This window comes from Scardinius erythrophthalmus, assembly GCF_964197995.2.
Source record: "Scardinius erythrophthalmus genome assembly, chromosome: 21".
Taxonomy (NCBI): Eukaryota; Metazoa; Chordata; class Actinopteri; order Cypriniformes; family Leuciscidae; genus Scardinius; species Scardinius erythrophthalmus.
The window spans coordinates 18,475,059-18,499,070 of NC_138241.1; the positions used below are offsets into that span (position 1 = coordinate 18,475,059).

At 37.8% G+C, this 24,012-nt stretch overlaps 2 protein-coding genes across 3 annotated transcripts in view; one reads left to right on the forward strand and one right to left on the reverse strand.

The window, feature by feature from the left end:
- brf1a (BRF1 general transcription factor IIIB subunit a) overlaps positions 1-19,376 on the reverse strand; it is a 53,218-nt gene extending 33,842 nt beyond the window's left edge. The window contains exons 1-6 of the mRNA XM_081350666.1: positions 19,096-19,376; positions 17,959-18,176; positions 13,966-14,046; positions 11,478-11,651; positions 7,986-8,017; positions 6,870-6,942 (exon numbers count right to left, since the gene is read on the reverse strand). Coding sequence (XP_081206792.1) covers positions 6,870-6,942; positions 7,986-8,017; positions 11,478-11,651; positions 13,966-14,046; positions 17,959-18,136 — 538 coding nt within the window. The 5' untranslated portion in view covers positions 18,137-18,176; positions 19,096-19,376. The remainder of the gene's footprint in view (positions 1-6,869; positions 6,943-7,985; positions 8,018-11,477; positions 11,652-13,965; positions 14,047-17,958; positions 18,177-19,095) is intronic.
- btbd6a (BTB (POZ) domain containing 6a) lies at positions 656-6,191 on the forward strand. 2 transcript variants are annotated; one of them, XM_081351965.1, is made up of 5 exons: positions 656-1,001; positions 2,234-2,448; positions 2,756-2,846; positions 3,043-3,161; positions 3,795-6,191. In XM_081351965.1, the coding sequence occupies exons 2-5, from the start codon at positions 2,240-2,242 to the stop codon at positions 4,825-4,827; spliced, it is 1,452 nt and encodes a 483-aa protein (XP_081208091.1). In that variant the 5' UTR covers positions 656-1,001; positions 2,234-2,239; the 3' UTR covers positions 4,828-6,191. The 2 variants fall into 2 exon arrangements, with proteins under 2 accessions (XP_081208091.1, XP_081208090.1); XM_081351964.1 differs by lacking the exon at positions 656-1,001 and having other exon boundaries at positions 1,930-2,448.
- Positions 19,377-24,012: the final 4,636 nt, after the last annotated feature.

The window sequence follows — 24,012 nt, forward strand, 5'->3', positions numbered from 1 at the left end:
TGTGTGTGTGTGTGTGTGTGTGTGTGTGTGAGTGTGTGTGTGTGTGTGTGTGTGTGTGTGTGTGTGTGTGTGTGTGTGTGTGTGAGTGTGTGTGAGTGTGTGTGTGTGTGTGTGTGTGTGTGTGTGTGTGTGTGTGTGTGTGTGTGTGTGTGTGTGTGTGTGTGTGTGTGTGTGTGTGTGTTTGTACACATATATGTGACCCTGGACCACAAAACCAGTCTTATGGGTAATTTTTTAAAATTGAGATTTATACATCATCTGAAAGCTGAATACATAATCTTTCCATTGATGTATGGTTTGTTAGGATAGGACAATATTTGGCCGAGGTACAACTATTTGAAAATCTGGAATCTGAGGGTACAGAAAAATCGAAATATTGAGAAAATCGCCTTTAAAGTTGTCCATTTCTATTGGCAATAGTGCTGCATCCATTCACAAAAATAAATGTTTTATATATTTAAGGTGGGAAATTTACAAAATATCTTCATGGAACATGATCCTTACTTAATATCCTAATGATTTTTGGCATAAAAGAAAAATCTATAATTTTGACCCATACAATGTATTATTGGCTATTGCCACAAATATACCCGTGCAACATAAGACTGGTTTTGTGATCCAGGGTCACATATATTCAGTAACGGTATTTGGCCTTACTGACGGAACTGTGGAGGTACATAAATCAAGAAAGGTTGGGACACTCTGAACTAATCCCCATTCCCCACTACATATGTTCACATAAGCCGCTTAGATCCGTCTGTGCTGTCTGTGGGGGAAAAGAAGAGACCGGGGAGAGAGAAAAGCCTCATTCTGCGCGAGGACTTTATTGGGAATACGGATAGCAGTCGTGCGCACTACAGTATTTCCACAAGTCCAGCCCTCGTCCGGTTTCTGACTCCATCACGACAGGAGCAGTAAAACTTTTGACATCGCTTTGAGTCGAGGGTATTATCTCAGCCGTGTGATGAAAACAAACCAACGCATAAAATACAGAATTTGAGGTAAGAACACGCAAGATTTTTCACTGGTTGCACAAGTAGAACAGTTTAGTGTGACGTAAACGTTACATTTACAGAAAGCATCTGGTTTGTAAGTCTGCAGCGCGCGAGTTTAAATGCATCGCTCGATGTCTGAATACAAATACATTGCATATAAATAGATATGTTTTAGTGTTAGAACTAAGTTGCATCGTGAGTGTAAATGACAAAAAAAAATATCGTGGAACGAAAGAAACGACGCGTACTGACGAACTTAGAATTTGATGCGCAAAAAACAAATATATTTGCCTTGACTCGGATCATTAAAGGAGACGTTGAGATTGTTAATATTGTAAAGTTATAATGTAGGTTACATATGAAGGATAAAAAAAAAATCAACATCACAGCACAGTCCACAGAGAGCCATTTACGCAGGGTTGCCAGATCCAACAAGAACATCAAACAATCTGTTTCAGACGTATTTTCAATACATTTAAATCCTTTTAGAAGAAAAATAAAATTCACTTTTTCACATATATATGTATATATTCACATATACATACTGCGAAAAATCCCCAAAACAACATGAATAACCATGTGTAAAATCCCAGACAAGAGTTACTTATAATAGCCGGACACGGCAACACAGAATTTACAGGAGGGATGGAGACAACCCTCCACTGCTGACGTCAGACGAGAGAGAGAGAGAGCTCAAAATAAACTCAAACTTCATCATTCTGTGAAGACACGGCAGAGGAAAAGTCCGCTGGGCCGTTATTTAAGACTACAGACTCTATATTTTATATATATATTTCTTGTGTTATTCCTAAGTGATTTTAAACCGATTTGGATTGGATTTTCGGTGTGGGATGGGAGAGTATGTGATTAGGGAAAAGAGGATGGCATCTATGAAATAATCCTTAAAATCACAAATATTTATGTGACCGTTTAAGGACAGTGGAGCTGCTTTTGTTTCCAAGGACAATACGCAATATTATTTAGGAATTCCACGGACCACGGTTGTAGCTGATTTTTTTTTTTTATATATATATATATATATATACAAAACAAAAACTTTTGGTATTTTTGTTCTGATGCCCGCTGCGCCGGAATGCAGGCTGTCCCATCATGGCCGGATCATGAAATGCGTGACTTTTATACTCTTGCTCCCCGAAACGTTAAAGAAGTTGAAGCGGACAAGCAAGCACCCCGGCAGGTTGTCTGTGTGCTATAACATCCTATCTCTTTCCCTGAAGAAAAGGATGGCAGCGGAATTGTACCCCGTGAACGATCACGCCACGGTGCAGAAGAACGGGACCGTGATGCTGAGTCTGCCCGAGAAGAAGAGCGCGGAGCCGGTCGCGCAGACCACCGCGTGCACCGCCACCACACCGACCACAGAGCAAAACATCAACAACAACAACGTGGAGGTTCCCAGCTGGCACTCCGCGCACCCGACGTTACGAGAGAGGCAAGACATTAAATCGATACATAATGTCTGAACATTTATTACATTATTTATTACATTTGTATAGTTTTTTAAAAGTTAAAAGTGACACCAACCCAAATATAGTGATCAAATATTTTGATAAATGTTCAGATATTATTCATTTAGTTTAGTATAAGATAATATAATCAAGGAAAGTAATAAAAACATTAAAAGATACTTAATATCTAAACAATTAAATTGTATAATATTACATTCTTTTCTTTCAAATTAAATATTTATTTTATTTATTAATAACACCAAGGCTAAATTTCTTTTTTACTTTATGCAGAAATGCACTAATGTTCAATAATGAACAAATGGCAGATGTTCATTTCATTGTTGGTCCCCCCGGCGAATCGGAAAGGGTCCCGGCACACAAGGTGAGTCCACACACACACACCTCTCCCCTACAATAACCACAACATTATTTTGGATGTCTCCCAAATCGAACAAACCCGATTCGACCCAACAGCTTATCAGTGGGCCTGAAATAGGTGTCAGATAAGGGAGACAATCCAGTAAACGCTTGGGAAAAGAGATAAAACGCTGACGGATTGCCTCTTCTCCCTTTCTCAGTATGTGCTGGCGGTGGGGAGCTCTGTTTTCTGTGCCATGTTTTACGGGGATCTCGCGGAAGCGGACTCTGATATCCATATTCCAGATGTGGAACCCGCTGCGTTTCTCATCCTGCTCAAGTAAGACTCACTAATCACATCCGGGCATTAATAACAGGGCAACTCGGCTTTCATGCCAAGCAGCACAGATGGGTTCACCAAGGCCCTGACAGTGATGTCTTGGTTTAAGAGTCGCCCTCTTATTTCAGTGCTATTCAAGATAGTTTATTGGATTGTGAATGCGAATGATCCCTGGGAAAGTTGGAAGTCACTATTTAAAGCAGTAACAATGTTAAACACATCAGTTTTGGTGAAGTATGACCTAGCCTAGCGGTTTTATTCTCTTCATATGGAAGAACATCTCTGCACTCAAAATGGATTTTTTTATGGAATATTGCAGTGTTTATTAAAAATTAACAAAATAACTTCCCCTCCCCCTTAAAACAACTTCTCTTCTCTGATGACGCGTTTACTGACACGAGAGCAGAACAAACTGTCACTCAGAAGAGATCATAGCAATAGCAAACGATAATGATTCAACCATTCAATCAATTCCCGATTAACGAAATCAAGTCCCGCCCTACATTTTTTTCCTCATTCGAGAAGCAATTTCACTCGGATAGACGTCACAATAGTGAAGAATAGACGATCGCAACTTCAGTTTCATGTGGACTTTAAAGTTTACCCTAACCTCTCTATCTTCCTCTTTATCAGATACATGTACAGTGATGAGATAGAGCTGTCGCCCGACACAGTTCTGGCTACTCTCTACGCTGCCAAAAAATACCTGGTGTCTGCTCTGGCTCGCGCATGTGTGGGTTTCCTCGAGACGAGCCTGGAGGCGAGAAATGCGTGCGTGTTGCTATCTCAGAGTCGGCTGTTTGAGGAGCCGGAGCTCACTCAGAGGTGCTGGGAAGTGATCGACGCCCAGGCAGAGCTTGCGCTGCGCTCCGAAGGTTTCTCTGAAATTGACCTGCCCACACTGGAAAGCATCTTACACAGGGAAACGCTGAACGTGAAGGAGGCGGTGGTGTTCCAGGCCGTCCTGGGATGGGCCGATGCAGAGTGTCAGAGACAAGGCTTGAGCCTCACGTCACAGAACCAGCGCTCCGTGCTGGGAAAGGCGTTGCACCTTGTGCGCCTGCCTTCCATGACACTGCAGGAATTTGCGGACGGAGCCGCGCAGTCGAACATTTTAACCCTTGAGGAAACGCACAGTATCTTTCTCTGGTACACGGCTGCTACGAAACCGTCGCTAGGATTCCCGGATGCATCCAGAAAGGGGCTGGCGGCGCAACGCTGTCACCGTTTCCAGTCATCCGCCTACCGAAGCAACCAGTGGCGCTACCGCGGCCGCTGTGACAGCATCCAGTTCGCCGTGGACAAGCGAGTGTTCATCGCCGGACTTGGTCTGTACGGCTCCAGTGGAGGGAAGGCGGAATATAGCGTCCGAATTGAACTAAAGAGACAGGGAGTGCTCCTGGCACAAAACTTGACCAAATTTGTGTCGGATGGTTCTAGCTCAACGTTCCCCGTGCGGTTCGAGCACCCGGTACAGGTTGAGCAGGATGCGTTCTACACGGTTAGCGCTGTTCTTGATGGGACCGAGCTAAGTTATTTTGGACAGGAAGGAATGACAGAAGTCCAGTGTGGGAAAGTCACCTTCCAGTTTCAGTGTTCCTCTGACAGTACTAATGGGACAGGGGTGCAGGGGGGACAGATTCCGGAACTGATATTTTATGCATGAGTACTCAGACTGATCCATTAATGAACAGCAGGGGGATTTTTCCTCTCAAATAATTGCCTTCATTCACATTAGCTACGAGACACTACTAGAAGAGAAACAATGTCCTCTGATTTTTTTTTTATGTCTCACACATAATGGAATGCTGCCCATTCTTATTTATTTCTTTAAACATGTTTTAAAAAACACACTTTAATTTAAGCCTATTTTCTTTCTAATTATTCTGTACTCATATACAGTGGGGCGGTTTGCACTTGAAACTAGACAGCTTTTCCTCTGTCTTGTTGTTTAATTGTTATTTGTTGACAGCTTGATGCTGAGTGACCTGAAAAATCATAAAACATTGGTTTCTATTCATCAAACAGTTTTTCCTTTTCTTTGGTCTAGTGTACAGTTATGATAATACTTGTCTTTACTGTTTAAATCTGGGTAAAATATTAGTGATGGGAAGTCCAGTTCTTTTCCACGAACCGGTTCTTTCGGACAGTTCAATCGTTTCACCAGTTCTTTTACGTACTCAAGTAATGACGTCAATTCTATCATCCCGGCGGATAAAAATACATTAATCATCGTCATAATCATCTTGGATAAGTTTCTTACATTTCCGTTTTGCAAATGAACCCTACAGGCGATAAGCAAACGCGGATGTTTCACATGTTTTAAAGATATAAAGTGAATAAACTGGTCTTCATTCATTTTATTTTATTTGTTATTAAATAAATGTACATTTCGCCGAATCTGGCCCCCCATTTAAGTCCTCGGTTCACCCGTGCTCATGTATCAGCACAGCATGCAGTTGGCCGAAAGAAAGTTCGGTTCAGAGACGGTGCTATCACGCATGCTCAGTGTCTCCAGCTCATCGGTTCTCCGTATCGAACGTGTCCGAAAGAAACAGTTCTCGGTTCTGTTCTGGTGATTCGAGAACCGCTGCAACAACCAGTTCTTGTCTTGACTCGAGAACCGCTCAAGTCAAGTCACCTTCATTTATATAGCGCTTTTAACAATATAAATTGTTTAAAAGCAGCTTTACGGTGATAATAGGAAATTACAGTAACAGAGATTGTTTTGGCTTTACAGCAGCTCTAGAATAAAGTTATTGTCCAGCTACTACAAGCAGTAGGCCTGTATGTGCTGAGCTTAGAACTGCTGAAACCTGTATTACAGTCGACAAAACTAAAAAGTCGATGCATGTCTCTCCAGTGTGTTTAATACGTTGTGTTTTGATAAACACATTATAAACATTTACGAAGCACGCTTAAAACCTTGGCAAGGGTTTACGTCAAAGATTTATATCAACTTATAAATTAAATTAGCCGTTCCTGAAAATAATGTTTTAGTATAATAATAAATGTTTAGTTTTACAATCCATTCATTGTGTTTCCAATCTTTAAAATAATACAGAGATAAGACATGTTTCCAACATGTTTTATTTTGTTACACTTCTTGATGTTCAACAATGAAGAAACATGCATTTCGTCCTTCTCAAAAAAATTCAACGCATGCTCAGCTCATCGGTTCTCAGTATGTCAAACGTGATTCGAGAACCGCTGTACCTGTGCGTTCGGTAGTATGCTCATGCTCAGTATCAGCTGCGCATGCTCATCACTTCTCTCAGCACAACATGTCTAAGTTCAGTGAACTGTTGGAGTTACTGGAATAACATATACTCCGGGATATTGTTTATTTCGAGTCGGAGGGACTGTTTGTTTGCCCATATAATGAAAAGTCAATGTGGTCCAAAACAACATTATTTGGGCCATAGAAAACATCAGACACATTTCCAAATATCTTCCTTTTAGTTTCAGAGACAAAAGTCAGTCATACTGGTTTGGAATGACATAAGGGTGAGGAAAAGACAAAACGACGACCAAACATTGCACAAATCAATCCAGTGTTCAATTGAGGTTTTACATTACCCTCTGGGTAGTAACAACAGCACTATACTGACCCATTCTCATACTCACACAGTACCAGTTTAATTTGTGTGAGCCGCAAAGCATCATGGGACAGGGCAAAATGACTTGTTTGTGATATCTGATGCTTACCAATAACTGGTGCGTTGATGCACAGCTCCCTGGCTAAAACGAGGAAGGTTTTGCCCAAAACATACACGTTCACCTAGGGCAAGAAAGAAAGAGTGAGACACAAATTTGTTGTTGAGCACAAAGAGAAACAGACGATGGGAATATATAACAGAGAATAAGAGAAAGAGATAAGATAGAGAGAGGAGGATGAATAAAGGGACAAGACGACTGTAATAACGCTATGTATTTTAACAGATGCTGAAGGTTGCAGAGTTCATAGCTCGGGGGTTTGGATGCGTACCAGCATCACCACAGTCTTTACTTTCTCACAAACTTTATATCTGTGTCTTATCTGTGAGGATGAACTACAATAACAGAATATTTCATAAAACAAGCTTTAAACATCATATAACTCAACACTTATCTTCTTGGACCACCTTAATAATGATTTTTAATAAAGATATCCATAAAGAATGATTCACGTGCACAAACACAGACACCCTATTTCTTCCATCTGGGCCCCACAGCATTAAAGAGGAATCTTTTTTGGTTGATGTCAGAGGTCACGACCACTGAAAAGTAGGATGGCCCTCACACACTCCTGACCTGAAATGGGGCGGCAACAGCCTTATGCCTCAAAAGAGCTCCTCTGTCTGGGGGAAAGCAAAGGAATTTATGGGTCCTTTCTCTGGTAAAATCCCCTAATGACTCAAATACCGCAGTGGACAGGGTCTGCGTGTTCGCGTGTGGGGCAGGGAGGGGGTTTAATAGGACAGCTGGGAGGGTAAAAATATAAAACGGCCACATCAGCTGGAAGAAAATGGCTTTCACACACTAATACATGCACAATTTATAAATAACTGGGTTCAAAAGTCTTGGATTGATAGTCAAACTGCGTATGATATTTGCATTATGTTCTAATTTAATAAACTGTTCTTTTAAAATGATATCAGCATAAGAAATATATATATATAGTGAAAAGCTGTAAGTAAAAAATTGACATAAACCTCAGAATATTTTTTTTGTCCCCCTTTCAAAGGAATAATGTCACAAACTTGCTTATTTGACTTAAAAACAGTGCTGAATCTACATCGGATGGATAGATTGCATTTACATGTTTAGATGTAAGTAACTTACCTGCAGGATGTCACTCAAATCAAGCAGCATGTCTGAGAAAGTGCGTTAAAGAAATCATACACAATTGGATTTACATATGTATTTGACAGACAATTTTATCTAGAGCGACTTACAACACATTCAACACAAATTGTTTAAATGCATGCATGCGAACTCATGACCTTACCATTCTCTAGCCGTTTCAGAAACTGGATTATTCACAAATTAACTATTTAGTCTGTAAGGACCTAATATATTATGCAATAATGGCTTAAAGTCACAGTTAAATCAAAACCGACAATTCATCTTTTTTATGGAATATTTCAGTTATTATAAATGATATATCCGTGCCCATTATTGTTTTTTGAATTCATGAGCCCTTGTAATCTTCTATCAAAATATTTTCCCCTCCTTCTTGCATCGACATCCCTTTTCTTATGACGTTTTTAGTGGCGCGAGGGTGACAAAATAATCTCTCACTTCCAGAAACCTGTCTGAGATCGCAGCAATTACCCAACGACAACAGTCCAGCAATGATCCAATCATTTCCCGATGTACAAAATCCTGCCCTGCATTTTTTTTTCTCATTTGAGAACCAACTTCCATTTCATGCCAGCTTTAATGTGTATATATATATATATATATATATACACACATACATACACACATACATACACACACACAGGGACACTTGGTGAAGACAGAGACCGACAAGAAACAGGGAGGGATATTGGTCAGATTTGGTCTCTTTGCTTGACATTTTCCCTCTTTGAGTAGAGCTTCACTGAACCACCACCTCCTGAACTCTGGAAATCCCCGTCTCCTGGCAACCGTGTACTCTGTATCCATGGAGACCAGCACACCTGTCTAATCAAGACAAAGTGTATTAAAACATCCCATTAAAAAGTCATTGTGGGATTTTCAGTTGCCACGGTAACAGTGAAAGATAATCCTAAATTGTGGGATTATGGATGACCCTGTTAAATTAATGCTCATTTTTAGGATGGATCAGGATTTGACCTTTCCAGGGAGAAATCCTACATATTGCAAAATTAGCCTAAGGCCATTAATGTTTTCCATAATTACTTGACGGAAATCACAGTGTTTTAAGCGTCAACATAGAAAAAAAATAGTAATAATAAATACATAAAAATAGCATAAAATGGGAAAACAACTACAATAATCCACAAACTCAGCAAGATTAGAGCTAACCATAGAGAAAGAAGCCATTTCGCAGACTAACGTTTGAAAAATAATGAGAAATAATGTTTGGCTAAATTGAACCTGTACAGAAGAGCTTGAGACCAACAATGCCTCTCTCTCTCTCTCTCACACACACACACACACACACCCCTTTTCCTCCTGGGCAGAAAGCGAAAGCTCTCTCATGAGTTCTTATATAACCCAAACAGATGTCTGACTGAACACGTATGTTGCATAATCTCAGAGAGACGGAAAGATTCTGTTGCCTCCATTTAATTGTTAATTGCACAAAAAAGTGAAAGCGAGTAGCATTGACCATGAAAATCCAAATTCACACAAATGTGAGTGATAATGTGGTGGCATTTTCAGACTGTTAAAGGCAGAAGAAAGCTGAAAAATAATTACCTAATACTCAAGCGTTTTCACATATAGGTCATTAAAGTTATAACAGCTGAATATAACAGTTATAATATAACTGAAAATAACAGCTGGTGCAATTAAACGTTCATCCATCCATCCGTGAATATTATCTACTACACCTCACGCTGGTGGACATTGAGTCAATTTCCATTAGAAAGACAACACATTAATACCCACCTTGAATTAAAAAATAAAACAAATCCATACAGTATTTAAAACATTTATTTAGATATATTTACTGCTTTTTTATCATTGGTAGTGAGGGATAATAGAGATTTCTAATGTCATTATCCAGATTTGAACTTGCGCCGCATTAGGCAAAATGCTGGAGGATGTGCACCAACTGCTAGGCATAAAACACAAACTATAACAAAACTAAAGCAGGGTGTTCCAATCTACTTTTAATCTGCTTACAAAAACTTTTCTTTTTTTTTTATACAGGCCTAATGCAGTCTCCTGAGAGATACACCCCGCCTTATTTCCTGCTTCTTTTTGAACACACATAAACACCCTGAAAAAGCCAACTCGCTTATAAGCGAAATCCCGTCTCGGACACCAGATGAGGTTTTGTGAAGCGCAGGCTAAACAGGAAACAAAGTGCTTTATACACATACACATTAAAGATAACAACCTGAGTTAGACTTCGACTCAGTGTGAGTCAGTGTGAGTGTAGGATGATTATTACAAAAATAATCATGAGTGTTCACACACGGGAGAACCGAGGCTATATGACTAAGCATCAGACGCTGTGAGTGTTTGTGTGCGTTGTGGAATGCAGACAGATGTACGTGTGGAGACCAAATCAAGACGACTGACTAACACCTTTGACCATCTACCCTCACAGCGGGCCTCTCTTGCTCAACCTCTCTTCTTCCGTACCTACCGCTTCATCTTCTTTCCATGGAACGCAATCTGAGTCACCATTGCTCTTTTTTATGGTATTTTGCATTCTCTCTCTATATTTTATATATATATATATATATATATATATATATATATATATATATATATATATATATATATATATATATATATATATATATATATATATATATATACACACACACACATATATACATAAATATATACATACATATACATTATATGTATGTGTAAATATATATATATATATATATATACACATAAATATATATATATATATATATATATATTTACACATACATATAATGTATATGTGTGTATATATATATATATATATATATTTATGTATATATTTATGTATATATATGTGTGTGTGTGTGTGTGTGTATATATATATCCTTTAGTATATTATTGCAAATAGTCATCATTTCTGAAAAACTACAAGACAAATGTATGATCAAAATACTGAAGGAGTGCCATTATAAATCCCATGATTGGCAGACTGACAAAAGGATAAGATTGTGGAAACGTCAAAATAGTGTTGAGTTTATGTAACCTGTGACATCTGCATTACAGTGGGATTGAGAGCAGCTCTTGACTGTTGCAAACACCTGTCCATCATTGAACTGTATTTTATACTCTAAAGGCCCATTCACACCAAGAATGATAACTATACCGATAAAGATATAGTTTTAAAAATTGTTCTAGCAGAGTCCACACCACAGCTATAACGGCACAGAGAAACGATATCCTTGGAAACACTTTCAGAATTTTTTTTCCAGCTGATGAACGATAAAAACAATCAGCCAATCAGAATCCATCCAGTATAGTTATCGTTCTTGGTGTGAACAGGCCTTAACCCACAGCTAAAACCAATTGACCAACACGGATACGTCACATATTATGAATATTTTATCATCTGCGTCATCATTCATGGTGTATAACCCTCAATAACAGACACTTTATTTTCCCCTAAGTGCTTTCATCACCTCATGGTCAAAAGGATACGAGGTGTTCCCTCCGTCCGACAGACGAGGTAGAGGCAGGCGGCGATAACATGGGATGATTTGCGTCCTTTGGTCAGATGCTTGCAGAGTGCCATCTTGTAAAAGTTGAAGGCGGTGTCCAAACAGTGCTGATTCATTTGTATCTGATGACCAAGATGGTTTATCTGTCGCTTAGCTAAAAAAAAGAAAACCAAAACATCACAGTCAGACTTATTCAAAGCACATTTACTGCAGGTTTTGCCCCTCGAAAGTTAATAGTGGAAACACACAAATGGTGAAAGCTCCTGGTTTGCCCTTTCTTGGGGTTGAACCAGCAAACTTTAGGTTACCAGTCCAACTCTGTTGCGTTTAAATCAAACAAATATAGAACTTTTTTTTTTTTTTACTTCAATTCATTATTTTAAACCAGACAGAGAGGAAGACCATTGCCTCACAGATTATTCCTGGTTTTCCAAATCGCGACGAAACAGAAGTAGCAACTTTTTTTCCGTGCTGCGATGTACATTTGAATGTAACAGATTATCCAAAAAGAAAAAATATTGATTTCCGGAATGGAAGTCTAAACATTGGATAAAACCAGGTACAAAATTCTAGATTCTATTGTTGGCATATTACCATTAAAAGTTTTTTTTTTTTATAGAGGTGATTTTGGTTATCTATTTGAATCACTCCATAAATCAGAAAATATTGTCAACAGCCAGGAAAAAAAATAAAAATCAATTTTCACCATGTTTTTAGGAATAAAATAATGCATAAATCAGGTGAATGGAATATGAACAAATCCCCCCCTAAAAAAAAAAAAAAAAAAATTCACATCAAAATACAGATAGGAGTAAAACTGGAGAGTTTGGTGCAAGTCTGAAAAAAGACATATTGAAGAAAAATCTGATAATTGACCAAAAAAAAATAAAAATGAAACTATGCACGGATGGATCGTTCAAAATAAGATCTATAACACGCATTTAGAAAATCGAAAAGATTTTAATTTAATGCTGACTTCAAGAGCTAAATCATTTTTATTTAATAAGAAGAGCTAAATCATAGATTTTTGTGTTTTTTAAGACTTATACAAACTTTTTTATTCCTATCTGTATTTTGATATGTTTTTTAATACATTTAATACAGAGAAGTGTGTGTTTTTAATATATTTCCCTATCCTAGTTTAAGGTGCAGTCAACTATTAGTAATGCTTATACAGCACCTCTACTATTCTAACAGTTAACACCAAAAACTGATAGTTTAACCATAATAAAAATACATATTGAAATTATATGCGTTACTACAAATTACGGGTCTAGTTACATTATATATGAGCACCTGCTGTAGACGGGCTGTTCGGCCCTTCAGAATGGGAGGAGAGCATCTTCAAGCTGAAAGCAGGTCTGTTTATACAGATTCAAGATCTCACAGAGCAACTTTTGTTCTCTCACCACACACAGATAGTATAAATCTCGATGCAGACATGAGGCCATTAATCACACGTGTACATTCCCTCACACACACATAAAGTGGCCTCCGCATTTCCCTCCCAGCACACACACAGACCATACGGTTGTCTGACCAAACTGATTCATCGGTTTACTACACAAAAGCACATAAACCCACCACACCTTCTGACTTCTCAGGCTTAATAAGCCTCTTTCAAAAACAACCATTACCATCTGGCTGAAACGAACTTCACACGCTTAACTTGAAACCACATTACACAAGCCCACAGCTTCCAAAGAATCCCCCTTTCTTATAAACACAGAACACATATACTTAACTACTATCTTGTTTAATCATGTAGTTCAATGAAACGGAATATTATACGGACATATGTAACACACAATATCGTTAAATTGAGTGTGCCAAAGCACATAGGAGATGCTTTGGCACACTCAATTTAACCCTTAAATTAAAAAAAAGCCCAATATAGATGTCACAATGACATCTTTTGCCAAAAAACATGACATTTGTATGATAAAGGAATAAGTTAACATCAAAAGCTCTGTATGAATGAATTAAGCAAGCGATTAAAATATTTAGATTAAAAAAATGTCACATGAAAGGTTTATAGATAGGCTAAGTTACCTTAAGTCACATAGAAAGAAAAGTTACATACACTACAATTAATATACATTTGGGATCACCATGATTTTTTTTCTGAAAGAAATTGATACTTTTATTCAGCCTGCATGGACACATTAAAATGGCCAAAAGAGACATTAAAGACATTTATATTGTTATAAATGAGTTCTGTTTGGATGCTGTTCTTTTAAACTTTCTTTTAAATCAAAGAATCCTGGGAAAAAAATATTATTTGGAATTAGTGGGCATAGGAATCTTTCAAAAAGTATTAAAAAAAATCGTACTAATCCCAAACTTTTGAATGTCAGTGTCTATGCTTTATGTCTGCTTTCTGACTATCATGAAGTGTAAATTAAGTCTATATGAAGGACATATGAATTCTTCAGGAATGGAAAATACTGTATATTATGAACGCTCACCATTCTGTAGAGTGGCCGCCCTGGATTCCCTCCCAACGCCGGTGTGGAAGTTTCCTCCCAATGATGGAACATTTCCAGATGCTACAACAAAGCAAAAATAAAATATATTAATACTAAAACTAATATTATGAGAACAGAAAAATATACTTTTCATAACTAAGAACTATAGTCTATGTTCTTTTATCAATGCTTTTGGTTTGTTCTTATTTGTTTTAATCAATCTCTTCCAATTAATATTTGTATGTTCTTAAAGGATTTAAAATATTTTTTTAAATATGTTTGTTTTTATAACTATTGTGTATAATCTATACAAATAAACTTGCCTTGCCTAATACACGTTATCTTACCCAATACTTAGAAAGGTAAAAACAACACTTATATTCAAAATTAATATTTGCCATTTTTAAACTACATGAGCTGTTGAAAGTCAACTTCCACTATAAAATGTTTTCACAGGCTTTATGTTGAATGTCACATGAACAAACAGGAAAACATGTCTCACTGCAACAGCTTATTGGAGAAAGTGTTAACAGCAGTATGACCTGACGGCGATATCTAAGCACTTTTAAAGCAACCAGCTAACCTAGCTAGTTATTTTTATTAGTAGTAAATTAAATATAAATATAAAATATAAATTTGATTCAATTTTAATATCCAAATGTTAGTGAGAAGAAAAATAAAAACTTCTTGATATCAATCTGCATATGAGATGGACAATGGTGTTGCTCGCTCCTTTGAAGGTATCTTGATTAAAACGGCTCTATATTTAACAAAGCAGATTCAAAAGACCTGAACCGGAAGCGAAGTGACCTGTTTTTCAGAATAATTATGAAAGTTTGTTGCACATGACCACCATTGCAGAACATTAGTTTTAAAAAACAACAACTTGGCAGCCATCTGGTGTTCAAAGACGGTACTGCAGTTCAAAAAAAATAATTAAAACTCAACTCACTTAAAGGTCATATTGCAGGTTTGAGTACCCAGTGACTCAATGTATAGAAAAAGAATGTAGGAACTAGATTTGCTTTAAATATATACTTATAAAACGCTATTAAGGCTTCTGGAGTCGTTTTTGTGGGAAAATTTTCCTTCCGCATCTGAAAATCACCAAAACCGGAAGTGAGGTAACGGGAGGGAATGCGGCCAATTAAAACAAAAGGAAAGCATTGGATCGCAATGACAGTTAGGAGGTTGAGGAAACTGTAAATGTTCACTCGTATTTATCAGCCATATAATTATGAGCCTATGCAGCCAAGAGAACAGGGACATGCCAGGATTAGACAAAACAACGGTCAGATGAGACTAATTGAGTTGTGGTGTGAGGAGAACAGGGCAGTGTTAGCTTATAGATATATACACGTTAGCTGACGATTTGTAACACTATGCTCAGATCACAATATTGTAGATTATTATTATGTATCAGGATATAGCAAAGCTAGTATTGGACCCTTACCAGCATGTGTTGTGTCAGCCATTATGAGACTTTATAAAGGCTTTGAATGACCCCGATTTGGAGACAATGAATACAAAAATAATCACAATCACTGCATAAAAACTTTTTATGCAGAAACAGCCAACACAAAAATGAAAACTTAAAGTGTTTTTTTTACAGATTGAAAATTAATTATAGAACTATTTATGATAATAAGAAGTTTCGCTGCAGACTAATAACACACATAAAAGCATTACATTAAAAGTTTATGAAGGATATGTTCATGAATTAAATTAAGACAAGGCACGTTTTGTGTGCACCGAAGGAACCGCACCACCCGGAGTCTCACTTGGTTCTTGCTTCGGCACCCTATGTTGAACTCCATTATATCGCCGGGATTATAATCTTCCGGTCTAAATTGAACGCTACACACTACCGCGTTTTTCGAAACAGATGCAGAAGTGAAGTCCCATCTCTTCACTTGCACAAAATGCACCCAGGCACAGAAGATAGCGCCGTCCTTTTTCTGTGGAGCAAAACCTGTGGACTCGATGTCCTGACAGGCTGGAGTTTGTGCGACCTCCACAAACACAATCATTTACCATGACGATTATAAATTGAAATACAATAACTGCCGAAAACACACAGAAATCACAACCGCTCCAACTGAATATCAACCTACTCTGCACTGAGCAAACGCAGAGCGCCGGCAAACGACTCCCTCTCGTGATGTAAAATGACGCAATGTTTAAAAAAAATAAAGTGGTTTTTCAACACGGTCAAGGAAACTGTCACGTTTTCTACTAAATTTGTGACATTATGTCTTGCAAAACAATTTTAAATTCTGTATTAACTTGTTATATGATATTTTCATACAAGTTTATGTATTAAAGCTGCAGTCTGTAGTTTTTGCTCTTTGTCGCCATCTCTGTTCGAAATCTGCAATTGCAGTTATTCGTGGAATTATCAACTTTACATGGGTTGTGCCTCAGCAAGGCACAGCAACGATTAATCCAATGTTTTGAGGAGAATGTGCGGCTGTCAGTCACCGCGCCGGTGTGGATACTGTCATTCGCAATCACAGATTCTACTTTTTTTGGAAGTATGACCAACATAAGAATTTTCACCGGAAAATATCGTCTGAACAAGTAACATCCACTTTTGTTCTGACCAACTAAGGGAAAAAAAGCATTGAAGTAAATCGCGCTGATTAAATCTAACGATCGCTTATCATATCACGTCAAACCGTGCAAATTATACTTTGTTCTCAAATTGTTAATGTTAACAACATCAGCATTGCGTGACTACATGTAATGCCCTTCCAATATTTATCCTTGTTTTCGCATGGGCCGGTTGCAGTCTCTTTTTTTCTGTAGCCAGTCCGAAGTCTTTTGCGTTTACAATAGATGAAACTCCAGTTATCACTGGTGATTGTCGTTTGAACGTTTCTGGATCCGCCATCAAATTGATACGTTTATATCAAGTGCTGTGAGAAAAGGCTATAAATCTCCACCTCCAACATCCTCACACGCAATATAGCCGACTAGCCGAAACTCCTTCTTTATGTGTACAGATGTGACGTAATGACGCAAAGACATGCTCGAATTCCCCGCGGAAATCCACCAGTACCACTGAAATTAAAAACATTATTACAAGCTTACCGTTTTGAATCGAGCTAAGGCAAGCAGATAGTTTTGAACACTGGCTGGTTATGTACTAACTCAAAAATGTATTTTGGATAATTTTTAACCCAAAAAAGTTACGGACTGCAGCTTTAATTTTGAAAGAAAAAAAAAACCTTGCAATATGCCCTTTAAAGATGCAGTAAGTTTCTGAGAAATGCTTTTGATATTTGAAAACACCAAAACAAACACGCCCCTACCCAAAAGGATCACACCCCTATCTTGATAGCTCCGCCCTCAAATTCTCAAACATGCTATGCAAGACGTGCGCGGAGTGGAGTGGACACCCCCTACTGCTGATTGGCTATTAATGTGTTTTGGTCCTCTGTCTTTAAGCACTTCTCTGAAATTGCTTACTGCACCTTTAAATGAGTTTGGAGAGGAACTATTTGTATATTTCAACATGATATTATTTTGATTATAAAACTTTTACCACACATTTGATTTATCATAGTGTGTCATTTAAAAAAGAAAAAAAAAAGTTGCCATATACAAACTTTTCAAACATGTGGGAAGATTTCAGGACAATTAAATAATTCAGGAAAATGAAATTATCCAAAACTGCAAGACTAGAAATTCCTCAGAAAGTACCCAAAGTATAAAAGTGGAAGCAGATTATTATAATATAAAAAAAGATTTCACAGGCTAACATTTGAGAACTGGACCTGTTTCCAGTCAAGGTTCATAACAACCCTATCTAATGGATGGTGAGATAGAGGACAATATCATATAGCTTTTGGTTTGGTCCCCTTAGATACACTCAAATAACACATTTTGTTAACCTCATAAGCTAAAAAAAAAAAAAAAAGAAAGATTATTCCCTCATTAACAAATTAAACAATTTCAGTAAGAAAATGGTGTAGATGAACTATCACTCACAGTCACCAGCGACAAACTGCCCTACGGCGGACGATCCTCCTCCACTGTTCTCCACGAAGGTTACCTCGGAAACGATGATGTTGTCCTCCAGCACGGAGCCGCAGCTCATGCACACGGCATCACCCCGTGCCTGGTCCACATCAATGTCCGTCCCTCCACAATTCTTACACCTCCTCATGGTCACGACCAATCAGCTCACACAATATGAGGAATGATCTCTAAATGCATATAAAAAAAAGATATGAGTGAATCTTAGAGCCACATATGAGCTGTCAGTGGCAGACATTAGTCTTTAGACTTTAGTCTTTAGACTTTAGTCTGAACTAAGACTACAGCTGTGGGTCATTCAAAGTGCCACATTCTGAGTATACAGTTTCTAAAGACCAAATGGAAATTAATGGATTAACAAAACACCAAATCCGTTTTTTTGAACATCCCACTTTAATACTATGTAGAAAAAAAAACAATTTGCCAATTTCATAGAAAATAAACGTTCTCAAGATATATTTTTTTATAATACATTTATTAATAATTATTGACATTTTAGTTAAAAAAAAAATCAATAATTTGTTTTGGCCTCAGTACAGTGACATAAAATCCATTTATTTAATTTTGGAAACAACATCTCTATATTACACTTAAGATTTTGTAAGTTTTTTTAAATCTTAAAATATACAGTAACCATTATATATTAGGCTACTCAAGTGATTACCATATGTTGGGGTCCTTGGCATAAAAAAGTTTTAAAAAACCTGCTTTATATAATATGAAGTGTCACTTTTGGCTTGACTGGTCTAATAAACAAACTGAATTCTCATTTTTAAAGTGGCGCAGCAGCGCCGCCGTGAGGGCGCCAAGTGAACTGCGCCTCCAACAAGCCCACGTTGCAGCAGACATCCCCGTGATTTAAACGCCCAGAATCCATATCAAACAGACCGGATCCTAAATGAACACGATTCTTGAGGGGTCAAGGGGAGTGACTCTCTTCTAATCAATGCCATGCAAGCAGCACCGTTGCAACGTGGCAATCTGCTTACTTTACAAGCAAATCTGGAATTCTCCAAAACCTTTCGAATAACCGTAACAATCTGTGCAGATGTCGGCTGATTCATTATTTAGATTGAAAAGAAGACGTACCTCGAGCAGCAGGAAAATAACGAATCGCAGGCTTCACCTGTCTGATCCAGAGAGACCGTTAAAGGCCCTTCAGTTCCTGTCTGTCGGCGTGACAACTGTGTGTTCTTGGTCTTCAGTCGTTTTACAGACTGTATCACTAAGTTATTGACCAAAAGATGCGACGTGTTTCTCAACATGACAAACCGGCAAATTGAGACTCTACTATCCAAAAAACACAGTAAGCCACATGTTTCCAGTCAGCGTGCGATGCGGCTCATACCATTATGAGCAGCGCGGGGGGTGTCAGAACTGCTCGCGTCCATTATAACATACTGTGAGAGACAACAGCGCCGTATTAAAACACTGTTGTTCTTTTTTTAATGATTTACTAATAAAAACAATGTTAAATAAAAAAAGTATACGATTTAAAAGATTGAATAGCTTGGTGACTAATGGATGGTTTTCCCTGTCCGAAACGCTCTTATTAAACTGACGTAACATGTAAACGTAGCGTGCAAGTTTGTTGTGTTCAATATAATTCAGCAAAAAATACCCATCATGTGCAGAGTATAATACTAAAGATGCAGAATTAATAGAACCAAACAGACTAGACTATTTACACATGTGCATAAATATACAGTGGCTTGTGAAAGTATTCAAAAACCTTCATTTTCACCTTAATGTTGTTGCCTTATTTAAACTACTTTAAATTCCTTTTTTTTTCACATTAATCTACACTCCATACACTATAATGACAAAGCAAACAACATATTTGTGATAGCTTTGCAAATTTATATGTATTTTTTTTTTATATAATTATATTGCATAAGTATTCATACCCTTTTCTGGGACACTTGAAATTCAGCTCAGTAGCATTCAGTACTATCGCTTGTAGATGTTACTACAGTTCAGGTGGAGTTAATCTGTGGCAAATTCAATTGAATGGGTATGATTTGGAAAGGCACACACACATAAAGGGTCTAACAGCTGAAATTGTAAAACCAAGCCATGAGGTCAAAGGAACTGGCTGTAGAGCTCAGAGACAGGATTGTGTTAAGACAGATCTGGGGAAGACTACAAAAAAACAACACATTCTGCTGTATTGAAGATTCACAAAAGCATGTAGCCTCCACAATTCTTAATGGAAGAAGTTTGGAACAACCAGGACTCTTCCTAGAGCTGAGCAATCGATGGAGAAGGGCCTTGGTTAGAGTGATGACCAAGAAGCTGATGGTCACTCTGGTTTAGCTCCATGATCATTTATGTAGATAGGAGAAATTTACAGAAGGACAAAAATCACTGCAATACCAATGGGCTTAATGGCAGAATGCAAGCCTCTCCTTGCAAAAAAGCACCTGAAGGACTCTTTCTGACAGTGAGAAACAATATTCTCTGGTCTGACGAACCCTAGTTCCAAGCATCATGTAGAGGAAACTAGGCACTGCTCATCACCTGCACAATGCCATCCCAGTAAAGTGTGGTGATAGCAGTATCATAATGTGGGGGTGTTTTCAAGGACTGGGGGACTCATCAGGGAAGGAAACCTCAACGCAGCAAAATATAGAGTTAGCCTTAAAGCCCCCGTGAACTGGAAGTTGCAAACGACTTTTCTCCAGTGTTATGGCGTATTTCCAAGTGAAACGGAATATTGAACAGAGGGCAGGGTTTTACTCTAGCGCTCCTCCTCTCCATCTCTGCTCATAGCAGACTAACGGTTTGAGGGGAGTGGTTAAGCATTTTCAAACCACGCCATTCCAGACCCGGAAGTAACTTTTCAGATTTTGACTAAAGATTACCATGGTAAAAACTTTTTTTTTTTTTAATATTTACTTGCACAGATTAATTGTTCACCACAAGACTAGTAATATGCGCTAACAAAGTAAATATAGGGTCAATTTTGATTTCATGGGGACTTTAATAAAAGTCTAGTCCAGAGCATTCAGAACCTCAGACTGGGCAGAAGGTTCACCTTCCAACAGGACAATGACCCTATAAGCACACAGCTAATACAATGCAAGAGTGGCTTATGGACAACTCTGTGAATGTCTTTAAGTGGCCCAGAGCCTGGGCTTGAACCCAATCGAACATCTCCTGACCTGAGACACCTAATAATGTCTGTCTACCGACGGTCCCCATTCAACCTGAAAGAGCTTGAGAGGATCTGAGGAGAAGAATGGCAGAAAATCGGCAAATATAAATGTGCAAAGCTTGTCACATCTAAAAGAATTGAGGATGTAAAGGTGCTTAGTTCAACCAAAAATGAAAATTCTGTCATCATTTACTCACCCTTATGTTGTTCTAAACCTATGAGTTTCTTTCTTCTGTTGAACACAAAAGAAGATGTTTTAAAGAATGTTGGTAACCAGACAGTCGATGGCACCCATTTACATCCATAGTATTTTTTTCCTACTATGGAAGTCAATGGGTGCTGTCAACTGTCTGGTTACCAACATTCTTTAAAACATCTTATACTTCAACAGAAGAAAGAAACTCATACAGATGATAAAAAAAAAAAAATGGGGCTGAACTATCCCTTTAACTAAGTACTGAGTTAAGGGTTTGAATACTTCTACAATGAACTTATTTCAGGTTTTCCTTTTTAATACATTTGCAAAGTTGTAACATCTGTTGTTGATGTTTGTTTTGTCATATGGTGTATGGAGTGTGTAGTATGGATGTGGGAAAAAAGTAATTTAAAGTAGTTTAACATATGGCAGCAACATAAAATGTGACTTCCGTAAGGCACTATATATTTACACACACACTTTCACATTTTTCATTTTGATCTCTATTATAGCTTGTAATGACAATCTTGGAACTTTGTATTAGGCTTATATCACTTCTGATGTTCAGATGTAACTGTTTTGGTCAATTGCTAGATGTATTTCTCATTTGTAATTTGCTTTGGATAAAAGCATCTATTAAGTGAATAAATGTAGGCTAAATTAGGCTAATGCAAATGAACAATTATGCATTTCTCTGTGTTTTAGAGATGTCTTTAATCTGAAATGTTGGAGTCTCTGAGGAATGTCAGTCAAGTCTGAGTCTTCATTATCCTTACAAAATACCAATACAATTTTATTTAAACAAAAGCCTCTGACAAGCTTGCCATTGTAAATAGTGACTACTCAAAAATATTCGTACACTTCAAAAATACTAAATTTAGATCTATTCATTCAAACCCGCGTCTTTTCAAGTTCATAGATTTGAATGATATACTTTTGATATACTATTGTAATTGGTCCTATACACCGACTACAAACACATTTCTTATCATGCATGTAGGACTATGCCTTTGAAAGAGGATTGGGCCAATCAGAGTATGTATGGGGCGAAGCGAGCAATAGAATCTGTCTGCAGCCTGCAAGACTCCAAGTTACACCCCTTCAAGTTACACCCCTTCAAGTTACACCCACTTCAAGTTGCTCACTGTTTTTTTCCACAGCGCTCTACAAGGTTCATCAAAGTACCACAAGAGCATCGGTGCATCACATCAAATTGAGAGTTCAGGTCCTTCTACGCTCCGCTGAAAAGGAGTTCCAGTTTACCACACCTGATGACAAAAGAAGAGAAAGGTTCATGTGTAAAACATGTTCAGATTTTTCTTTTTTTAAATACGACATTTTCTGGTAGCAGTGTTTCCTCAGTATTCATTTTAGTAGTGGTGTGCCACCACAGCAAGACAAATGAAAAAACAAAGCCTCACTTTCTATGCTTCACTTTGCATGTCGGAATGTTTGAACCCAGACCACTACTCTACAGGTTTTTGGAAGTTTAAGTCCATTTACTAAAAAAATGTTATATATAAATAAGCCTATAGTCTATGTTACATGATCATATATTCTGGCACATAAACAGCATAGAAACCATAAAATAATTAGACCAACATTTACTTGCATCAAGCAACTGTGTTGGTATTTTTATCATTAGTATTAATTATAGTTATAGTAATTAGTAATATAATTGTTGCATTTATTGCCACACTTTAATATGTGAATCATATTATCAGAAAACTGAATATTTAGCGTTGTCAGGCTTTTATTTGTGCTTTATGGATAAAACAACGGCGCTGCACACTCAGTTGCTTATAAACATGGCTGCTATAAATTTGACCTGCCACAAGATGGCGCTGTTTTCGACACTCTTGATGCTTCAAATCTTTTCCCGAAACATTCAGGGGAAAGCTTCAGTGCTTCATTTGCCCATCCCTAGGATTCCTCTCTCAGAAACGTGTGCATGTGATAGCCAGGGTACGAATTGCAGGGTCACCATCTTGTAGCACCACAAGGATGAAGATCATGTGTAAAATTTGCAAAGTTTATTTCCAATCTGCTTCAGCACACCTGTGATTTTCAAGAAATTGATTAGTTGGTTCAGGTGTGTTTGATTGGGGTTGGAGCTAAACTTTGCAGGATAGTGGGTCCGCAGGGTTGAAGACCTCTGCCATATTTGTAGTTATTGTTGCATCTTGGATTAAGATACAGTATGTAAGAAGTGGCAAGCTGGCATGTCTATATGGTTTGCACATATAACTAACTGTGATCCTGTGAATGACTTTAAACTATGGCTCATAGATGTGCTTCACAGATACATGCCTGCAAAATGCCAATTTCCCTCAGGAGAGGACTCGACTCTGCATGTCTTCTTCGCCTTGCATGGTTTTAAGGGGACGGACGGGTTCCTTTTAAAACAAGGGAGTGAGATGCATATTACATAATAGCTAAGTACATGTAAAGCACAAGAAAGATTACTTTAGACCAAGTTTTTGGGCCTGTAAAATTTTTGCCATCATTTTTACAATGGTGACCACGTCCTATTTTCTCTTCCTAGGGATGTGGAAAATTGGGTCCAGACTTCCCCTGGCCATCTGTATTCCCTGCTTGGTAAAGTGGGCAAGCCTCCGGCCATGGCTAGTGGTAAGTAAAAATAATAATAATA

Bases quoted from the DNA above. Each gene is read 5' to 3' on its own strand.
- btbd6a (XM_081351964.1), top strand. From the start codon at position 2,072: ATGCCCGCTGCGCCGGAATGCAGGCTGTCCCATCATGGCCGGATCATG. The intron at 2,449-2,755 runs GCAAGACATTAA...TACTTTATGCAG, and splicing joins CACCCGACGTTACGAGAGAG to AAATGCACTAATGTTCAATA. The intron at 3,162-3,794 runs GTAAGACTCACT...CCTCTTTATCAG, and splicing joins GCGTTTCTCATCCTGCTCAA to ATACATGTACAGTGATGAGA.